Below are 21,948 nucleotides of genomic sequence, written 5' to 3'. Positions count from 1 at the left end.
AAGGATCAGGGCCTCATGGGGGTACCAAGGTAGTATGGTGAGAATTCTTTCAGGGAATCCACCTTCATAAAGAATTCAAGCCATTCATTTTGGACACTGACTTATTCAATCATCACTTATTTACCTTAATATGCATTTTATTCCTTGCAACTTATATATAGATATTTTTAACCTTGTTTTTGAAGTGGTGTGCATCCCTTTGTATTTTTGAAGCCAGCAGGAACTGAGAGCTCAGTGCCACAGGACAGCCTCCAAAGCTGTCCTGCTACTATAGTTGCCAGGTAGTAGGAAGTACTCTCTGGACAGCATGCTTCTCTGGGATTGCTGCCTGCTTGTGCCCTTTGTCCTTTTAGTGGCTAAACCTAGAACCTGTATCAGCACACTGGGAGTGTTTCTGAGTGTGGCTGGAACACTCAGTCTAAAGTTTGGGCTCTCCTGGTTTTATTTAATTCACAAGAAGATGGATGTTTGGTGTGCTATTTCAGAGAGGTTTTGGTGCCCTGTGTGTCTACAGAACTGTGCAGTGGGACAGTCAGAGACTTGTATTGCTGCACATTTGTACTGTTGGCCATAAAGCTGATTCTACATTCAGCTCTGTAACTGCTTGATATTACGGCTTCAAGAAAACCATTTTCCCCATGACTATGGGCCAGCCCTTCTGTAATACTGTGCAGCAGCATCACCCCTTTGACCTCTGATAGTGAGAGGCTAAATCAGAGGCTGTGCTGTGCTCAGCAGACATTTGTTTCTTAGTCTGTGCAAAATGAGTTTAAGAATGTAGTTCTGTTCATAATAAACAGTCACTATCAAAATAAATAGTGGGCAAAGCTGGCTGGAGTGCTTGTTGACAGTCTGAGTGAGGGAAGAGCTGGTATGAACATGGAGGCCAAACTCCACACAATTCTCCCAGGGCAAGAGACTCTTCTTAATCAGGCTGGGGCAGCCATGGGGAAGTGGGGTACATGCTGCTGCGTATCTACCCTGGGCAGGGCAAATGGAACCTTCACCAGTCCAGTGAAACAAAAAGTACAGCCTTGAAATTGAAATTCTTTACAAGGGACTGAAATTTGTTCCGGTTGTACCACAGTAAAGCATGAGAGACCCCATGGAGCAACATTTGAAAAAACGTTAAGCTGGCAAAGCTCAGTCTCTGGTTTGTATCTTTGCCCTGTTTAAATGTGGGCAAACACAGAACACACTTAACTGAGGGTTGGAAGCTGGGGCCAGAAAAGGCCTTCATTTGAGGCTCTTCAGGTAAAGAGAAATCCAGGCCTATGGATGGAAACCACTGTGACAGTTTCTCGCCTTTTCTCTAACTTTTCATGTTGAGATCCCTGCCTCATTGCCAGGACTGTCTGGGAGCATGTTCTCTGGCCCAGAAGGGTGTTAGCCCACAGTAGGGTCCCACACTAGATGGGACTCAGCACCATGGCCAACCTTCCATGCTCTTACCTCATTCCTGTCCTACAAGAAGAAAGTGCAGGTACTATGAGAAGAATGAGCAGTGTCACTTGGAAGAAGGGTTAACTCTAGAAACCCTTTATTTCATCCTTCCCTTTTCTTCCTTCCCAACTTATATTCCCTTGTATTCACTTGATATGATGGGATGCCTTCTCTCCCCCTTTTAGGTTATAATAGGTATTTTCTGTGCCCTTAAATTAATTATCTTCTAGTGATGATGAACAGAGGCTAGAAAAAGCAGCTGGTGGTGAAGATGTGTAATGTAGCTAGTGTGTGCATATAGGGCACTTCTTACTGCTGTAGCATCTCACTGCCTTTATGATGCTGTGAATCTCTACAGCTGGGCCATATCTGTTGTGCTGATATCTTGATGTTCTTATTACGTAGTGAGGAAATACAGAAAGACATTTCTCTCCTTGACTGAACTTGGAATTTCTTTGAAGTACCTTTAGACTTGAGCTTCTCCTATACAGACTTCTATATGCAGTCACAGTGTGACCCCCATCCATGACAAGCTTGAGAAGTGAGCCCCTGTGAACCTCATGAGGTTCAGTAAGGCCAACTGCAGGGTCTAGCATCTGGGTCACTATCAACTCAGGCTGGAGGATGAAGGGATTGAGAGCAGCCATGCCAAGAAAGACTTGGGGGTACTGGTGGATGAAAAGCTGGGCAAGAGCAATGAAAGGGTGCTCACAGTCCAAAAGGCCAACTCTATCCTGGGCTGCATCAAAAGCAGTGTGGGCAGCAGGTCCAGGGAGGTGATTCTGACTCTGCTCTGATGTGGTGAGACCCCACCTGGAGTGCTGCATCCAGCTCTGGGATTCCCAACACATGTGCACCTGATGGAGTGGGTCCAGAGGAGGCCCACAAAAATTATCAGAGGGCTGGAGCACCTTTCTGGTGAAGACAGGCAGAGAGAATTGGGGCTGTTCATCTTGGAGAAGAGCAGGCTTCAGGGAGACCTCATTGCAGTCTTTCAGTACTTAAAACAGGGCTTATAAAACAATTGGAACATATGTTTTAGCAGGGCCTCTTGTGATAGGGCAAGGGGTAATGGTTTTAAACTAAAATAAGGTAGATTCAGACAAGAAATAAGGAAGAAAAACTGTTGGTGAAACACTGGAACAGGCAGCCCACAGAGGGGGCAGATGCCCCATCCCTTGAAACATTCAAGGTCGAGTTGGGCGGGGCTCTGAGCAGCCTCATCTATTGGAGATGTCCCTGCTCATTGAAGAGGGGTTGGACTAGAGAACCTTAAAGGTGTCTTCCAACCTAAACTATTCTGTGACTCTATGGTAGCATCTGCAGCAGTGCCTTTGCCTCTGCAGCTGAGTGAATGAGGGACAGTTGTGGAGCTGGGGCTTTGCTCAGGAAGTCCTTGGCAGACCTGGGAGCTGATGGTGGGATGCTTGCCCTAACCACAAACCCACACTTCCTCTGTAGCGTGGGGAGAAGCTAGTTTGAATTTGGCATGCTGGAAATATCCTCAGTGCACAGCATCCTTCCCTCTGAGGCCAAGAGCTGTAAGCAAACTTCTTGTTCCCATGAATCTAAGGTACACTGGGGCTCATGTATCTCATTCTTTTTTTTTGTATATTCATGTTTTATAAGGCTAGTGAGAAACTGGCCCTCATGAAAGTGCTTCACATTTTGCCTTGAATTTTTGGGGGAGGAAAAGTACCAAGTGTTTCAGAAAATCCAGGCTACTGAGTGATTAACCTTGAACTGTATCAAAATGCTCCAAGTAAAGCTTCTCAGGTTCAGTCCCCCTCCCCCGGCCCTCATCAAGAATTCATTGAAGCCATGACAGAACTCTCCATTACAGTTAGTCTTTTATCCATTCCAGCTTTTTTGATTAGGTTATCTTGAATCATTAGGGGGTTTATTTATTTTAATAGACACTTATTGGATTCATGGAAAGAGAGTTTGGCGACTGAGGAACAAGAACTGAATATTATCTGGCTCATTTTGCTCTGCAGAGTCCCAAACTGAGCAGAGGGAAGAGAGGCTGAGGAAGTTTGTCCAGAGGACTACTGTGATCCCATGTAGAAAGAGAGACTTCTCTGGGGAATGCAGCATTACTTTACTAATCTTTCAAGACTTGCGTCAATCATTGCTGCTTTTTTTCCCTTTTGTCACATATGCTGACATTTTCTGCACTGATGATGTGGGTGAGGAAATGACCTTTTATATTTATTTTTGAGATTTATTCCTGAATCACTCTTACTAAAAACTCTTCATTTGCCTACTCATGCTTTCACTGGAGACCCTAGAACATGTCAGCGCAGAAAACTAACTGTATTATTACTATTATTATTATTGCTATTAATTTTAATGTAAGTGCAGGGAAGCACAAGGTCAGTTTAGCTGCAGTGTTATCCACGCTCAGAGCGGAACGGCTGCCTGTGACTGACTCGCTGTGGACACCCAACTGCCGCCTCCTGCCGTGGCTTTTGGCAGAGACGCTGCTCAAGCACAAGCACTGGCCTGCACCCCAGCACAGCTGTGAGCCTGAACTCTTCCCATGTGCCTTCTAGTCCTTAATCAGAAATTTGGTCCTTGGCAGACTGGAGGTCAGCAGATCTGCAGGAGGCAGTTTTTGGGGCCGGTATATTTGTGCATACCTACATTGAGTGCTGGAAAAACTGACCTTATTGTAGCCTGGTACCTCCGGCTGCCGGAGCAGCCTCCTCTGCTCCAGGGTAAGCCTAGCTGAAGTGAAAGGGTCAAGCTGCTAGGAAGGGCTCAGGGATAAGTGACAGAGAATATGGCTCAGGATTGCTGCACCAGCTAGCTGTCCTCGGAAGGGGGAGGTTCGAGTGCGCCAAGGCTCATGCTTTGGTGTAGTAAGCGTGCTGTTTCTTTAACAGCATAAAAGCACAATGTGAATGGCTGGCTTCCTGCAGATTTTTGTTGTTGTTTGCTTAGCTATGTGGAAATGTATTTGATTAGAAGACAGAGAGAGAGGTTAAAAATAGGACATTAATATGATATTATTTGTTTTATCAAATAAAATGCTTAGAAAATGTTTATCTTGTCTCATGAGAAGAACAAAAATAGAGGCTGGCACTTCTCTGCAGCTCCCTTTAATGAGCCGAATTGGGCTGCATTCTTGATGCCTCTAGAAGTTTTGGGGTGAAATGAAGGAAGTTCTGAACAAAATTCCTTGTAACCACAAGCACTGGGTGTGCCTGAATGTAGAGCCAAAAGCATCCTTTAATTGTGCTGTTTTTCCTCCTCTTATTTTTAATGGAAGACATTCCCATTTGAGAACCTTAGAAGCTGACATTAAGGGCTGGATTCTGCCACCCGTATTGCCACTGGTGTGTATGGAACTCTCCTGGTAACTCTGTGACAGCCAAGGGGGCTGTTTGTGCAGTGGAGCAAGACCTGTGATGTGCAGGGGAGGCAGGATCAGAAACACGGCATATTATGGGCCTGGGGAAGGGTGTGTTATTTGTTAGATTTTCAGAATGCGTTCACAGAAGTTGTATTTACTTGTAATGCAGTGAGTCAGATAGATACTGTGGATGAGTGGGAGAAAAGGTGGTGAGATAGTGTCTCCTTCACTTTTCATTCTTCATGCCAATAAATGTAGCTATAGATGAAAATTCACTGTGAATGGCTGTAGCTCCAAGAATTTCTGTATGTTAGCATTTCTTAAATGAAATAATTCTCCTGGAAAGCTCTGTGTAACATACACAGACCCCAAAGAAATAAATAAAAGAAAATAAAAAAATTGTAACCAAAGAACCCCAAGTTGAGATTTTTAACAGTAAAAGGAGATTTTGTGTATTAATAATTCATGAGTTCTCATTGAACATGCACGAAGAAACGGTGCTATTCAATAGAGAATACTGTCATCTGTCACTGTTTTATTTGACATTTACACTTTTTTTTTTTTTTTTTGCCTGGTACTGCAAAACTTTCTTGGATGGCGTGCTAAGATTATTTAAATAAATAATTAAAAAAAGCCCATGCAGACTTTTCATCTGTGCATGGGGAAGGCAGTTACTTGCAGTCATAAGGAACGTGCGAGTAATGCGGCGCTGTGTTTTCTCACGTATTAGTCAAAGCTATTGCCTAATAAACAGCCCCATAGATGGATAGATAGGGTCTTGAATGAGTGCCCGAATAAAGAAAGGGAAGGGTAGAAAAAGAGCAGTGAAAGGGCAGATTTGATGCAGATAAGTGTACGCATGCACGCAGCGGGTACGCGTGTGTGTGTGCGGGGGTGAGCGAATAATGGCTGTTGTGAAGAAAGCTGCCACAAATACATCGCCGCCGCTGGTGCAAAAATAAATATTTATAAATGGGTGTTGGGGGAGATCCAGTCCCGCACAACGTGAGAGAAGACAGGGCATTTAGCACAATGACAATTCAGTTAGGTGCACCTTGCAATTTCTTGCTAATATTAGGCTCATGGAAATCTTTCTGCTCTGTAGGTTAGTTATTATTTATAAAAATCACAGAACCAGCTGATACATTCATAAGCTAATTATTGTAGCAGCTGGGTACACATGGTGCAATATGTCTGAGGCTGTGAAGTATCACAGATTTCTTGGGGCCTGCTGTGGTGGGGGTGTGCTGTTGAAGGCTAGATCCCTTAATCTGATCAGCCAAGCAAATACTTTGTGGGGAAACTGGATTAATATCTCTCTAAATACCACGGATGTGCTTCACCTTCAGAACCAGGCTCCTTTAAACGTGCCATTAGCTTATCTCCTTTGGGGAATGGAGAAGTTCTCAGGTGTCCTCAGGATGGCGGGGTCTTTGCCTGGTGCCTCCCTTTGCCAGAAATTAATTTGGTTTGCTCGTGTCTGCACACATGGTCACACTGCGGTCTAATCTTTTCCCTAATAGCTCCAAGGTCAGGACCTCAAATGTTGCCAGGCAAATTGAGCGCTATCCTTCTTAAAGACTAATGGCAGAGAGTGCCTAGTCCATAATGAGGCCTGTAGTGTTGCTCTAAGTGATTGTAATGAGTGCTGATTATAACGGGACAGATAAATCAAAGCGCAGCAGTTGCCATTGGGCTACCCGGACCAGCCCCGGGAAGGGGAATTGGCCCTGCTGAGCCGCCCCTGGGCTCTGCCAGAGCCAGGCACTGTGCAGTGCCTTGCAGCCCTCGGGGAACCCCAGGAGCTGTCCTTCCCCAGGGCCTGCCTGGCATGGGCTCCAGCTTCACCAGGTGCAGGGTTTTGTGTGTATTTTCTGTTACACAGTGGGTCTTCATGCTGCAGCATCCCCCAGGAGATGTTAAACATACCTGCTTGAGACATTTGAAAGAGTTCCATTGGAGACTTATTCTGCTCACTGAAAACAGGGAGAAACAGGAGCTTATTTTTTTCCACAGATGGTTTATTTTCCATTTCAAATATTATTTCCTTTGTATGGAGGAACCCCTGAGAAAACACTGTGGAGTTGGGAGACCTTCTTCCTATCTTTTCTCTAAAAGAGAGAAAGTTTTCAGTGGATTTTTGAGCAGTGGAAGGTGACTGAGGAGAAGTGAGGGTAGGGGATATGGCCATACCACATTAAAATGCAGACTTCACCTGGCTAAAAGATTGCCCAAATACCAATCAAAACACTTTGAAAATATAATACAGGTTTTCTTTCCCTAAGTAAATGACTAGATATCTTGTTTTCATCCTTGCCCCCCTCCCCAGCCCTCCTAGTTTATTGCAAGAAAAGATCAGGTCTGCACAAATGTGGCCTCTCACTTGTAAAAACAAGGCAGTGTTGTGTTACAGATTAGTTTATAAATCCCTGGTGGCTTCACAGTTCAGTGCCTACAGCTGCTGCAGATGGGCCTGGGTTTTTGTCTCTTCGCTGTGCTGCAGCCGGCAGTTGAAGGAGAAAATGGAATGATCAGGTTATTAACATGTAGGCCGTGAGGAAGAGGCTGCACAATGAGAACAGCTGGTGTTGCTGTCTTGGCTGATGCAGCGGAGATAATCAAATCTTGCCTTTTTTGGGGGGGTGAAGGCAGAAGACACAGTGGAGAGTAAGACAAACAACGGCTTATGATATTATACACGGAGTTTAGAGTGCACAGTAGAAGTTGTCAATGGCTTCTTACAAGTTGTTACACAAAAAAGCAATACCAAAAAGCCCCTACCATGGGCTGGTAATGAACTCGGCTGTTCAGCTTGCTCCGGTCACTGTTCAGAAAAAACACAGTTTTGGCTACTTCCTGTACCGAATATTTTTAACATTGATCCAGCTATCTTGTAGGTATTGTAAGGTGCCTGTCAAAATGGTGTCAGTATGCTGAGCTGTAGCTCGAAATGATGGGTTATAAAGCTACTAGGTAAAATATTTTGACAGGAGTCAGTAAGGCGCGTTGACAGCATCCTCGGCATTATCTTCCCATCTTCTGTCGTTTGCATCGCATCTCCTGTGCAGGCACAGGAGGGGAGTCACTGTCTCCAGCCCCAAGTGGGCTGGCTGCTGGCAGGAAGGACAGGCTGGCTGTGCCCTACTCTGGGCAGGTGCAGCAGCAGCCACCGTCCCTTGGGTAACCTTATGGGGACACCGGGTCACTGCTGCCCTCACCTGAACAGCTCTTGCCATTGGGTTCTCTCCTTGCCTTTGGCATTCAGGGTGGTTTCTGCTTCCTGGAGCACTGGCACTTTCCCCTCAGGGGTCTGAGCAGTCAGTCCCCGTGGAGAGGTCCTACAGCTCTTTACATACAGCAGTAACATTTCAAAGGCATTTCAAACTAACCCTAAAATAATACAGCAGGATTAAAATCTGCTATTACTGTGCTCTGTAGTTGGGTTTAGAATAACCTCCGCCTAGTATCTTCATTTCTCTAGTAACATCTGCAGGACTCTGTTTGCCGCTTTTGTGCTAAATACCAGAGGATTCCCTTTCTGTGAGGTTGTGTCTTATCTAAGATTTGATTATTTAAAGCTTTCAAATTTCAGTGAGGTTCAGAACTTGGGTAGTCAATGCAACAGAGTGACAGCAAATCAGAAGTCTTTGCTTGATAGTATCTGGTACTAAACATTTTCAGTAGTGTTTCTATAGGAAAAATATTTATATCCAAGCATTTTAAACCTGGTGTGAATATGATGGGGCAAGATGCTATGCTGCCTGGCTCCTGCTAAGCACTGCTACTTGCTTCAGTTTCTCCAACTTGAAGGAAGTAGAATATATCAAGGATTTGTCAAGACCAAAGGGCACCTGAGGACTGGGGGAGATTTTGTGTGTGAGACCAGCAAAACTTGCACCACAGAGCTGCTAAATGTAGCTGACCTTCCACTCACATCTGGTTCCTTGGCATTCTGTGAATTGACTGTGCTGACCCTACCATTGCAGGGCTGGCTGTGTGAGCTGCTTCGCTGGAAAGAAAACCCAAGTCCGGAAAACCGCACCCTTTGGGAGAATCTCTGCACCATTCGCCGCTTCCTGAACCTTCCCCAGCATGAGAGGGATGTGATCTATGAGGAAGAATCCAGACATCACCACAGCGAGCGTATGCAGCATGTTGTCCAGCTCACTCCCGAGCCTGTGCAGGTCAGAGCAACAACTGCCTCGTCAGGGTGTCTGTGTGGGAGGTAACACAGGGGGTTTGAAGAGTGTAACATGGAGAAGTGCTTTTTATGTATCGACTGAAACTTAAAAGTACTTCTAAAACGACCATGGTGAGCGTTTTGTGGGGAATGGGCCTTCATTTTACAGCCTCCTTAGGATTATTTTGTCCTCTATACAATATTTATGGCTAGTATGAATTTTTGGTTTGTACACCTATCTTTGCCCTATCTTTGTCTAAGGTGTTAATAGAATGAAAAATAAATAGATACAAATATGCGTAGAGAAAATAAAATGAAAATTCTGCGAGACTTCTCATCTTTGCAGTTCCAGCTTCAGTCAAAAGAGAAAATCAGCCTTATGTGTATTCCTAATAACTAGTAACGCATGCCACAAAACCAAACATCTGCAAATGGTCAAGAGAGGCTCAGAAGATGTTTCTTCAATCTAAAAAGCTGAGGCGACACCTCCCATATCAGACCTTCCCTTTGAATTTCCAGTGGTGCTCGGTCCCATTCACCTGATCCCATTGTGTGACCACTCTGAGTATCATCCCTACTGCTCTTCTCTGATCATCTCCGTTCCTCCTCCCACCTCCGCTCTCCCCACTGTTGTTTGATGGTGGATTGCACCGCTTTGCCACTCTTTCTGTGAACCTTGGCATTGAGCCTCTATTCTTTGTTGTTGCTTGTGTGCTGCTGCTGCTACCACTGCTGCCAACCATCTCGTCACCTCATTTTAAAGGTGAGAGGGTTTTCTGTCACACTGTCCTGCCCCACCTGAAACACATAGGTCTCACTCAGATTAATTATTGCCTAGTTAGTGCTTTGTCTCTTCTGCTAACAACTTCCTCCTTGCTTTCCTTTTGGTCTTTGCCTGGAAGAAAAAGTCTGTTTCCTGGGGTTTGGATTCTCAGAGCTAGGAGAAGTGCTCTGAGTAATTAATGTTTCAAAATGTTTGTGGGATCTTGGAGGTAAGGAGCTACAAAAGGATAAAGAGCCGAGCTAAGGTGGGAAGACAACTAGACCTGCATAGATTTGAACATATTAGCCCAGTTCTGATGCTCACAGCAAGTGGGAATATCCTCTAAGGGAAGTTAGAAGAAAAAGTTTCCCTGGGCTCTTGTGGGTGACCTTGATGATTAGCCTACTTTCTAAAGCCTTCTGCACATCACTTTTCTGCATCGTGCAGGTTGACTCTTGTGAGTGACACGTTACACTGTGTTGGAATGTTGTGCATTTGTATTTGTCAGCAAGTTACAAAGCCATGGATTAATTTTTTATTACAGTCAAAATATGAAAAATGAAGAAAAATAAATGGAACCAGCTGGCAACCACATACAACAAAACTCTGGAGACCCTCGTATGCAGTTGATACAGTAGGCTTGTGTTTTGGGGATGCTGCATTGTAAAGCTATGCTTGCCCATCCAAAAACCCCAGTAGGTTTCTGAGTGACACACTAGCAGTGCCAGGCACGGGAGGCTTGCTGTCCACCTGCTCCCTACTCAAAAGATACCCAGCACCAAGCAATTTTTTTGTGTCGTTTTCGGTCTCTGGGACTTGAATTGTTTCAGGCAGCAAGGTTTGTTTTTTGGCTTTGCTGCAAGGGTCACTATTAGGTAATTAGCCATGAAGAATCAATGACAGCAGCCAGAGATGTAAAGCTGAGGTCCTCACACTTGCAGTCATTGGAGATTTTGTGACACTTTACATAAGGGTAGGGGTCTTGGGCCCCGCTCCTGGCCCAACTCCAGGCCGAGTAATTACATTCTGCCTATCTGAAATTCCCCCTGTAGTGTCAAGTGGGAAAGCAACTCTCATTTCCTTCTCAAAGCAGTGGCGGGTGCAGAATGTCAGCCTCGGAGCCTGGCTCCGCTTTAGCAGCGGGTGGAAACATCCAAGAGCTGCAGTCACCGACCTACTTAGCTTTGCAGGCTTTGCTAGTGAAAAGTGTGCTATAAGTTGAGCCTTTACCTGCAGCCTTGATGTCAAAACAACAGTGCTTTGAAGAAGAGACAAACAGCAGCACTGTGAATAAGAGCAGGTGCAGTACTGTAACACCTAAGCAGGCAGGAAGCTCTTACCTCTGCTCCCTCTCTGTCCGTCCCGTCTTTCTCTTTGCTCTGATGGATTTGGCGTGCGTACTGTAACTTCTGTCTGGTACTTGAGCCTCCTGCTCCTGCAGCTGTGAGACTGGGAAAGCCTGAAAACAAGCTGCCCCACACTGCTGCCAGAGCTCCCTGCCACCATGACTGAGCCCTCTCTGGGCTCAGACATTCTGGGCGTGTGTCTCTGTCAGACTTGGAAGAAGATCCTGGGAGGCATGACTAGACAAAAGATAATGGATAAATTTTAGCCTTTTCCTTGGTGTGGCTTCTTGGAAATGGCGAAGATTTCATCGTGATGAGTTTTGTGTAGTTCAGTTGCTGATTACAGGGCTAAGGACACTTCAGTGAGGGAATCACCCCACGGCCTGTATGGTTTCTGTCCCCTAAAGGCAGGGTGTGTGCAGTGGGGTGGTTATTGTAGTGCTCTAGGAAATCAGCTGCACACAAGTTGGATCTTGATGTGTAAGGGATAGTTGGGGTTTTTTGTGAGAGGTTCTTGCCCTCTGTTTGGTATTACTAGCCTGCACCTCACTGTTTAGCTTTAAATTCAGGGTTTTAAAAAGAAACATTTTTATTTTTTCTCTCTTCCATTAGATTTTTCCCGTCAGCCATATATTAATCTGTTTAATCAATTATTTTCCTGTTTCTGAAATGAAAAACATCTACAGTGGAAGCTCAGTGCACAAGAAATTCCTCCCTGCACACTTGATTTATTTGTTATTGTGCTGAGGAGTCATAAAATGTGAGCCCTGTGGAGCTCTGTGACATGGCTGTGTTCTCTGGCAGCACTGGGTGGGACCATATGGATGTGTCAGAGTGTGGATTTTCCTTCACATGCTGGTTGCAGAGCATCCATGCTACACCTACATGTTGCTGTGCATGCAGGCTGACCTCATCACAGTCTCTCACTTGGTTTTTAAGGAAATTCAGGTGTGCACTGAGTGGCTCTCCCTCCATTTCAACGTGGTGTAACCGCAAAGTGCTGCTGTAGGACTGAGGAGAAGACCTGTGAGGTTGTACTAACTGGGCTACCACAGGGACACCACCTCTGATTTACGGAGTGCCTGAGCCACAGTTTTCTGGAGGGTGGGAGGGCATGCTGGAAAGCATTACTGTATTTTTGCCCTGTTCTCATCCTCTTCCACCACCACGAGGTGTGGGATCCTGGCTGGACCTTTGATCTGGCTTGGCCTGGCTTATAACTGCGTGCAAAGTACTCTCTTTGCAGCAAGCAGTCCTCATGCTTCTGTGTTCAGCTCCCTGCTCTGCAGAGGTGAGGGTACCCTGTCTTACTTTCTATCCCCTGCTAAATCTCACTGATCCTGGGCTGTTTGCTGGCATTGGACCTTTCTGGAGTGTTAATGCTGACAAGAGCCTACAGCTGCTTCCCATTGCCAACCAGGGATTCCGTGTTTGTTACAGACATGCTGGGACACAGTAAATCTAATTTCTCTCCTTCTCCCACTATTCGTCTGCTGTGTCCAAGGTGACCACTCCAGAGAGTAACCATCTTGCCTGGCACTTTAATGTAGTGCTAATTCATTGTTAATTGCTGGGGCAGAGAAACCTGACTCCATTGGGAAGAGCATGAATCAGGCAGTTGTCTCTGGAGTGTCGGGGTGGATAAGCCAGTTCTTTGGAGTAATGAGCCACCATTGCAGCAAAGTACCTGCTTTTCAGAGCACAGGGAAACCTCGCCTTTCATTTCCTGCTGAGTTGACAGATAGGTCTGCTGAAGCTGGTAGGTACATGTTGAATTAAGAGCAATCAAATGTTGCTTTCTGATACATTGTTACTTTTGTCACTTTTTTAAGATAACATCCCTCCACCCACCCTTTTTTTTTTTTTGTCAGAAGCTTTGATTTAGACAAATCTGGCAATTTATAATAGTTCAGGTCATAAATCATAGGGGAACATTAGTGAATAAAAGAAGGCATAGTAGAAAGCTCTAGGAAAGCTCTTTTGTATTGGAGTTCACTGCAAACATTGTGGTTTCTCTTTAAATATGCAGAAAATAACATAACACAGAAGTAAATTAAATACTAATTTTGCCATTTTGTGAGAGATGGAAAGGAACAAGTATTTTAGAAATGACAATGAAATACAAAAGAGCAGAACATGGAGCCCTCATAAAAATGGGTCAAGGCAAGTGGCGATGGCAGTCCAATGAAACTAATTTCATATTCTCTTTCTAGAAGTAATAAAAGGGGAATGAACACCACAGTAGTGCTTCCTAATGAAATATCTGATTCTAAACAATGTCTTGGAGTTCATGGGTCACACAATGCATAGCATGCAGATGGAAAAAACAGTGAGACTTAAATTTTCTGTTCTTAAAAAATAATATTAATTAATAATATTTAGGCAATCATAGATGATGAGTGAATCAAAAATGTGTTATTCCATAGGGGAACACGATGTGCTTAATGATCTATAGGATGATGTGCACGGTGAGGTTTTGCTGTATTTGTGTGAGTTACAGCTGAGGATTTTGCATACTGGAAATTAGGACTGAGTCGTCTGTGAGACTTGGGCAAAAATTACTTTCCCAAACTATGCTAGCTCTCTGACAGTGGTGCTTACTGTTCCATTGAGACAATTTTTTTGTGGGGATGATGTGCCCTGTGATTCATTCTTAATGGCTACACCCTGATAGTTTTGCTTTTTGATCATTTCTCTGCACCCTACAGACAGATTGTGGGTGCCTATCCACTCCTTTTTGACTTTCTGAGCTCCTTAATCCGTGGCTGAGTGTGGTGTCCGCTCAGACAGGGGTGGTCAAGACTAGTGAGACAATTTGTACTCAGCAAACCCAGATGGACTTTAAGAGGTATTTCTGTTGCAGATTTATTCATTCCACTCAAAAGCTCAGAGCTTTGGTTTGGGAGGGCTGCAGCTGGAGTATTTTTTCTTTGATTTAGAACTACAGAGGGAAATGCATGTCAGAACAAGGTGTATGAATTTTGTAAGTGGAGAATATCTGTCTTCCTTACTTGCTATGTTATCTGGAGTTTCATTCTCTTTCTTATCAAAATTAGATAATAACAGTCAAGTTTGGTATCTCCTTTCAGTCTAAACTTGAAAAACCAGTGAAAAAAAATCCCAAACTATGAAACTGCTATTTTGATGCAGTGTGAAAGCTTAAGGCAATACACATTACAAATGCCACTTAATCTGCATTTATTGTGTGTGTGACTTTGGGTGGGGGTAAGGGACTCTCTTCAAAGCAAGCAGTACAGGCAAAACCCTCAGAAAGCTTCCACTTCTGAGCTGTTTTCTCATGCTGCTCCAGTACCTGTGCCCTGTAGTCAGAGAAGCTGCATTTTGAAATACAAGCTGTGTCTGTGTGCTCTGGTCTTCCATCCTTTTGGTGCACACCATTTTTCTGATGGATCACAGCAGCTCAGGAACCTTGCACAAGTTTGACAAAGGAAACAGGAGCACATATCAGACAATGAACTCTTTACATTTGACTCTGAGGTGTCCAATAGATCTTCTGGTTATTGATAGCTACCATAATTGCAGTGGAAAGACACTGAGCTGTGACTGCTATAGCCAAACCTGTGACTGTGCCATCTCAGCTGTTTCTGTTTAGTGTGGATATCTAATGTGGCTGAAAAGTGCTGCTGATTTTTATTAAAATTAGGCCTGCTATTCCCCTTGAATGATAGTGGGGAGTGTACTTGCAATTAAAGCCAAATTGCTTCTGTTCTGAAATTAGTTTAGGTTTAGTACTGTTCCATTTAACCCTAGAAATGGGAGATCAAGTAAACTGCATAGTTTTAGGTTTTTCTGTTGTGGCAAGTTTAGTCTTGTCAGAGTAGAACACCATTTCCATATTTGTTTAGACTTCTGAAACTGCAAGGGCACGTCAATGCTGCTTGCTCCTGGACAGATTTCCTTTGGTCCAGGATCAACTGAGACAGGGCAGGGATGAGGTGGGACTCTGAAGTTAGGAGCCCCGTGAGCATGGCTGATATTTTTCTTCTGCAGGTTCTTACAACAAAGATGTCTCTCAGGGTACATCTTGCATGAGGCTGCCCCACAGCAGCTCTGTTTGGGCTTCTGTGGCTCCCATGGCAGGATGCTCCAGGCAGAAACTTCCCTTAAAATCTGAATGTGTAGATTTAGCACTGTGGAGACTTGGCAGTAAGCAGCAGGGTGGTGGTTTGTGTTGGTGTTGCTCTGAGAAGTTGTCGTTTTAGCAAATGACATCACTGTAGCTCTGGCCCCTGTTGTCTCACCCTTTTGCCTTTCACGCACAATTTGACCAGATTTAGCCCACGTTTCTTACAGCCCTGGCCCTGTTGTAAATGCTAAGCTGCCAGTGTTGTAAGAAGTCATAGTAGGTTGAGGATGAGCAAACATCTAGAGCAAGATCACTAAATAAAGCTCTTTAAATTCACATAACCTTTGAAGCTTGCCAGCAGCAGGCAAACCTTGAAGGCTGAAAAGCCACTAGATGAGTTCCATTTATATTTGAGAATTTTTGCAGTTAAAAATATTGCTCTTTTTAATTTTATTTTAATGCTCCCTAAATACTCTGTGTCCCTCACACTTGTTCATAAATTATAATATCAGGCTTTAGAGATGTGTAAATGTTTATAAGTTTATAGGTTGTCTGCAGCATTTTATTCTCGGGCTCCTTACAGCAATCTTAGGATAAAGTCAGAGCCCTGGATCATTGCAGCTGGCCTTTCTCTGCAGATAGGCAATTGTAAAAATGACATGGGGAGGAAAACCATTGTGTATTGTGCTACAAGGCACATTGCACTGTTTGTCCCCTAAAGATCTATGAGACCGAGTGTGCTGCTTTTCCTCCCATGTTGCACAGTGTCCCCCAAGGAAATGGTGCAGCTTCTGGGCAGTGCTGGGAGTTAGGCTATGACAAAGCAGGATGTAGATGGTCAGTCTCCTCGCCCAGAGCCAGTCTTTTTTTAAAATTCTTTGGTGTGTAATTTCCATTCTTGCTTTTTATCTTTTTTCCTTTTCTTTTTTTTTTTTTTTTTTTTTTCTCCCCCTGAATAGCTGGAAATACTCAGAGACTGTAACATGTGTAGGGACATGGTTTTTTCCTCAGGTTGGTATGTTGTTCCATGTTTGTATGGACTTTTACAGGAATTGCAGATTGAAAGGGGAAGTGTTTTTTTGTGTATGCACTATTCTCACGCATCAAGTATCCAGAAGTACAGTAGCACATATTTTTTCTCACAGTCATCTCTGCTTACAGTGTTTCAAAGAATATTCCAAAATATCTTGGCACAGACAAAGCGAAGCTGTTTGCAAGATCCCTAGCTGTGGAACAACAAAGGCTACATTCTCAACACACATCACACATGACTTTTATTAAAGTCTTAAACAAAAATCAGATAATGTATTTAGAAAATTGAACTTCACCATTTACGATGCTACTCACATTGTGAAAGGAAGTAGGTATCCCCTTGTGCCTCCTTTCCAATGACTTTTTCCCCATTTCTGCTCACTTCTTCATGTTTCAAATTAGAAGGTGAAAATCTTCAGTACAAATAAAAACATTTTAAACCCAGTAATTTCAGACTAACTCCCATTGCGGTGCCTAACTTAAGAAAGACTTGGTGTTCAGAAACCAAGGAATACAAGCATGCCTAAGGTGCCCCTGGTGGAACATTCAGAAGTTTGAAACATCTAAAATCATTATTAACCACTTAGCATTGCATATGGCAAAAAGGATGTGGTAAATCACAGAGCGCATCCTGGATATTACAGACCCAGCCATCTCATTAACTCCGTGTCAAAAAACATTCCTTGGTTTCCAATTGGGGCTAAATTTAGTTTTATGGTATTTGTACCATCATAGTACAAGAAAATGTTGACACCCTTGAGTTTTCTAGCTGTTTTTTCTCAAATTTATGGTTTGGACCTCTACGTTATGCACTTATTAGGCCATGCTCATTTGATGTGCCTCACTTGAATCCAAGGCACGTGAGCAGGGAGAGTTATGAAGAGCCTGCTTCCTTCCTGGTACAAGTCCCATCACGTGGATATTGAGGAAGGTGAGCACATTCTGCAAAAAGTCTTAATGCAGACCTGTAACTGTTCTGGGCTTTTAAGAGAGTTCTGTGGCTAGTCTCATGGCTAGATCTGGAAAACCTGGGTATTCTCTATCTTGCTTGCAAAAGGCTTGGCAACCAAGATTTCTTTTTGTGAGATTTTGATAGTTTTTAGAGTTGAAACGTGCAGAGTATCACAGAAGTCCCTTGTACCCACAAGGAGCAAGAACTTGCTCCTTTTTCCGTGCTCTGTTGAGGGAAGCTGGGTGGCAACTGTGAATCCATCCAGTTGGAGCAGAAAGAAAGAGACACACTAAAATTTCAGGACTCAACAAGCCCCATAAAAAGATCTGTCTGGACAGCACTTCACTAGTTAAGTGCTAAGTTATTATTATTATTTATTATTTATTTCCTCTTCTATTTTTCCTCTTACTGAACAAGCAGGAAATATCTTTGTTCTTTCATTTTAGAAATGAAATAAATGTATTCCCTGCAGCATTTGAAATTTTAATAATCCATAATAAATAAAATCATATCTAATAACATAACTGCTTTCAATTGGCAACGCGATCTCCTAGATGCATTGCAATGGCAGAAACATAAATAGTTGCAGCCTCTGAAAGCCTACTTCCTATTTGCTAAATATACTTGGCTTGCTTTAAATTCCTTTGTGTGCAGTCATTAATACAATCCTCTTTGACAGCATTTAATTAAAGTGCTTTTCTCTATTAAATTCATTAAAACTTTTTTTTTACATACAACTGTTTCCCAGACACTGAATGTTAAGGACCTGTAGGCCTCTCTTTAAATAACTTCTCTCTCCTTGTTGTAAATTGTTAATTAAATTTAACTTAGACTGTTTAAAGATGGCTTGGAAAAGAAAGCCAGATTTCAGGATATGGTCTCAATCATGGCTGATTTTTTTTTTTAACACAATTTTTTCCATGTAGTTATAGGCTGCGTGTTATATTGTTTATGAATGTTGCTGTACTTGCAGCTGGAACCAAGCAAAGAAATACCCTAAAAAGCTCATTTCCATCTCACTTCAAAAATTTTCATCTTTTTCGTGCAGTTTCTTAGCCTAAGAGTATTTGTATGGGGGGAGTAAGGAGGGAGGAGCTGTTTAGTATTAATAGATTATTGACAGCTTAATGTCTTGGCACCTAGACAGCCCATAAGGTATAATAAACAGGAAGCTGTCTGATGTGAGCGCAGTCAATAGCGTAGTCAATCAGAACCTTTCAGTTAATTGCTGGTTGACCTCAGACATTTCCTTTAAGTGAAACTGTCCTTCGCTCAGATCTCATCTGGGTTTCAGGGTTTAATTTGAGAATGCCCTTTCCATATGGCAGCTTGTGCATACATTCCTGGTGGATTTTTGCTTTGCTCCCATGCACAGCATTTCAAGAGCCAGTGTGTGCCTGGAGCTTTGCAAATCTTGTAGCTGCGCACTGGGCTGCCAGTGGGGCTGGGAATATGCCACGGAGCTGGGCTGCCGGCGGGCACCGGCACCACGGATAAAGCAGGCAGGGTTGTAAACTGACATCAGGGCGGATTTTCAAAGCAGCTGGACTGTTGCCCAGGGTGTTTTGGATGGAGTTAGGCACGGCTTTGGTGCCTGGAGAGGCACCGTGGCATTAGCGAGACCTGACCCGGCCTTTGCAGATGTGATGTCCCGCAGCCCAACGTGGCTGCACTGGCAGAAGCGTCGGCACCGCTGCCTCCATCCCACCCATAGGCACAGATTCCCCTACTCCTCTGCGCAAGTGCAGACCAGGACTCATTTGTATTTACTTTCCCCAATTCCTGTATTTAGCCGTTCTAATTTTTTTCGGACTGCATATCTTGATGAGGTCTAGATAAGCTACAAAGGCAAGCAGGCTGGAAACTACACGGGCAGTCCCTGACCCTGACTAACTGGAAGCCATCTGCTTATCTGGGGAGGGAACCTCCATGGAAATCTCTTCTAACAAGTGTGCTGCATTTGGATTTTTCTTCCTTTCCCTCCAACTGTTGACTTTGAGCATGTGTGTTTTCCATAGGCAAGATCAGGGAGGGTGAGCTGTGGCAGCTCTTGTTTGCAGCACCGACTCTGGATTTGCCAAGAGCAGTGAGTAACTGCCCTGTGAAGGAAATGCTTCTGTACCAGAGCGAGTTTAATTTACATTTCATTTTTTTGAGAGACATTTTTTTGCCTCTAGATCTTGCAGTGATTGTTGTCTTTTAGCCACTTATCATGCATTCAGACTGTGGTTTGCTGAAAGGAGTACTATTACTTTTAATCTCTAATTTTTCCCTGGTTTGGATTCATTTCTGTGGTTCTCTTTGTCCCTTTACATCACACAAACTGCTTATGCCTTTTTAATGGCCTGATTAGCACCAAGGAAGCATTGCTGACTTGGAGTAATGTTATTCCTGATGTTTCCTTGTTTAAATGAGATAAGGAGTAAGAATGCTGCATTACTCTATTTGGGATCCATTAAAGTCCAGTCCAGAGACCTGGCTGAAGCAGGTTGTAAATTTTTTGACTTCATGCATGTTGGAACAATTAGGGGGAATAGCTTTAAGATGATGCCCCCTTTCTGTGAAGACATGAGGGTGAGAGAGAGTTGGGGTAGTTTTTTCTGGCGAGAATAGAACAAAACCATGGCAAGACAGAACAGAACCAAGAAAGAAATCCCAAGGTATGTGTGTAAGCCTGGGGCCATCAGCGGCAACACATACACTTCACTCCCAGGTGTCTCTGGCCAGAATATATTCGAAAGTACTTTCTGTTTTTATCAGACTTACTGGCCAAGCTGCTAATCAGTATTGCATTGACCAAAGGACTCCCACATGCAATAAAAATCATAAGCTTTATTGGATTTTGAGATAGAAAAGATTCACATCCATCTTGTTTTATAAACCGTGTTACGTTTCATGCTTTCAGAGCTCCCATCAGTACAACCCTTTGTAAATACAAAGGTGAAGGAGGTAGGTGGGTAGATAGATGGCTATGAGTTGCTGTTCCTTGGGTGGTACAGCCTAGAGCTATAGAAATGCTAGAGCTGAGTTTAAGGGGTTGCTGACATTTCTGAAATACTGAAAGAAAAAAATATGTTGGTCCTTTCTAAATTATTATTTTCAGTTCAAATAAAAAAAAAAGGGTTTGCGGCAGTTTAGAGCAACAAGCAACATAATGCTTTGAAGGAAAATAGGAAGAATTTGAAGAGCAAAAGTTGCTCTGAATAAAAGCAACCAGAATATGCTGTTTCATGAAAAATGCCTAAACAACTGCTTGAACTTTGTCAGAATATTCACTCCCCCTGCTGCCCCAGGCAAACAGCTTGGCAAAGTAGATAGACTTCACTTAGGCAATACTTTGATGTCACTCAGTTGACGTTTTTGACTGAAAAATGCCACACAATCCTAATCTTACGGAAGCAAAGAATGGCATTTTGCATTTCTAGCAAAACCCTGGGGCTTCTTGCACACAGACCTACAGTAGCTGCAGGCTTGTGTTAAGAGTGAGCTTTACCCCTGTGATTATGTGTGTGTAGCCAGCCATGGGCTGAGCAATCCACAGAGCTCCCCACAGCAGCCAGCAGCAAAGCCAGGGATGGGTCCCAGGGCCCTAACAGTGTCATCTTCTGCTTTGTCCTAATGCTGCCTCACTAGCAATATATTAAACCATTTTATTAAAAATGAACAAAAACCTGTGAGTATAAACTGCACACGCTGTTTGTTTTCTATAAAGCCATTTTCTTCCAGCATCCAGAATCTGTAAAATAGGTACAGATAAGAGTAGTGAGACATAGAGCTTGACAGCATGAGAGTGAGATGCCAGTGTAGCCTCCTCCTCTCTCTTGTGGACATGCCCACCTTTTCTAGAGCTTAATCAGGAAGATGAATGATTTCAGATCTAATTCTCTAAGGCATCCTGTCGTCAGTGACCTAATCTGTGCAGGAGACTGTACTTTGGTCATTTGATTTTTATTTACCCAGCTTCTAGCTAAGGGTATAATAAAGCGCATTATGCCAGTTGCATGTGTGGTAATGCTGGATATTTTGCTTTTACCATGGTAGTTGATTATAATGCACTTTTTAAGACTTGCTTTCTAAAAAAAGGAATATTTGTACTTTTATGTGTTTGATTCACACAGTATAGTTTGCACAAGTCCTGTTATTAAGTGCACTGGTGGTTACATCTTGAAAGCCGTAAAACATGCTGAGTAGTGTTTTATCAGCACAAATCTGCTATTTTCACTAACCATAACAGTCAGGTTCTCCTGACTTCTAACTGCTCCCATTGTAAAAATTAGCAGTACAGTTGGGTATTCCTGAAACCCCAAATAGCCAACTGTAAGGACCTAAAACAGTTTGATGGGACGAATAATTACCCCCCACCAGAATCCAGTGTCTAATCCAAACATATTCTTCCTGAAATAATGCAGTGCCTACTCCTGGTCTGAGTAACTGGAAAACAACATGATTATAGTGGCGCCATTCGTGCCACCATAGTTAGGGGTTTAGAGCTTGACCTCTAGGCTGGGGCTTGTCAGGGAAGATCTTGCTCACAATGCCCACAAATACTCTTCGGATTTTCAAAAGAAACAGAGAACATGTGTAGTGTTAATTAAACAAAAAAAGTGTAGAGGATACCAGAAGTATTTTGTCTGCAGAAAAGCAAACAAAAAAGCCTTTTGTTGCCTCTTTAGTTCTTGTGGCATTCTGCCAGCTCCTCATTAGGAATACCAGAGTTGGGATGGGGAAACTCAGAATGGACCTGAAATCTTTGACAAACCCTCCGTCCAGCCACAACCAAGCTCAGG

The 21,948-nt window shown here is 43.4% G+C and overlaps 1 protein-coding gene across 2 annotated transcripts in view; it reads left to right on the top strand.

Moving 5' to 3' along the window:
- The window catches only part of SATB2 (SATB homeobox 2), a 131,216-nt gene that overhangs the window by 97,500 nt on the left and 11,768 nt on the right, over window positions 1-21,948 (top strand). For both annotated transcript variants that reach the window (XM_050340131.1, XM_050340130.1), the window contains one exon: window positions 8,788-8,985. In XM_050340131.1, coding sequence (XP_050196088.1) covers window positions 8,788-8,985 — 198 coding nt within the window. The remainder of the gene's footprint in view (window positions 1-8,787; window positions 8,986-21,948) is intronic.

The sequence above is a fragment of the Myiozetetes cayanensis genome, unplaced genomic scaffold, assembly GCF_022539395.1.
Source record: "Myiozetetes cayanensis isolate MyiCay16 unplaced genomic scaffold, myiCay2020 scf9, whole genome shotgun sequence".
Lineage (NCBI taxonomy): Eukaryota > Metazoa > Chordata > Aves > Passeriformes > Tyrannidae > Myiozetetes > Myiozetetes cayanensis.
This window is presented reverse-complemented; position numbering and strand designations above follow the sequence as displayed.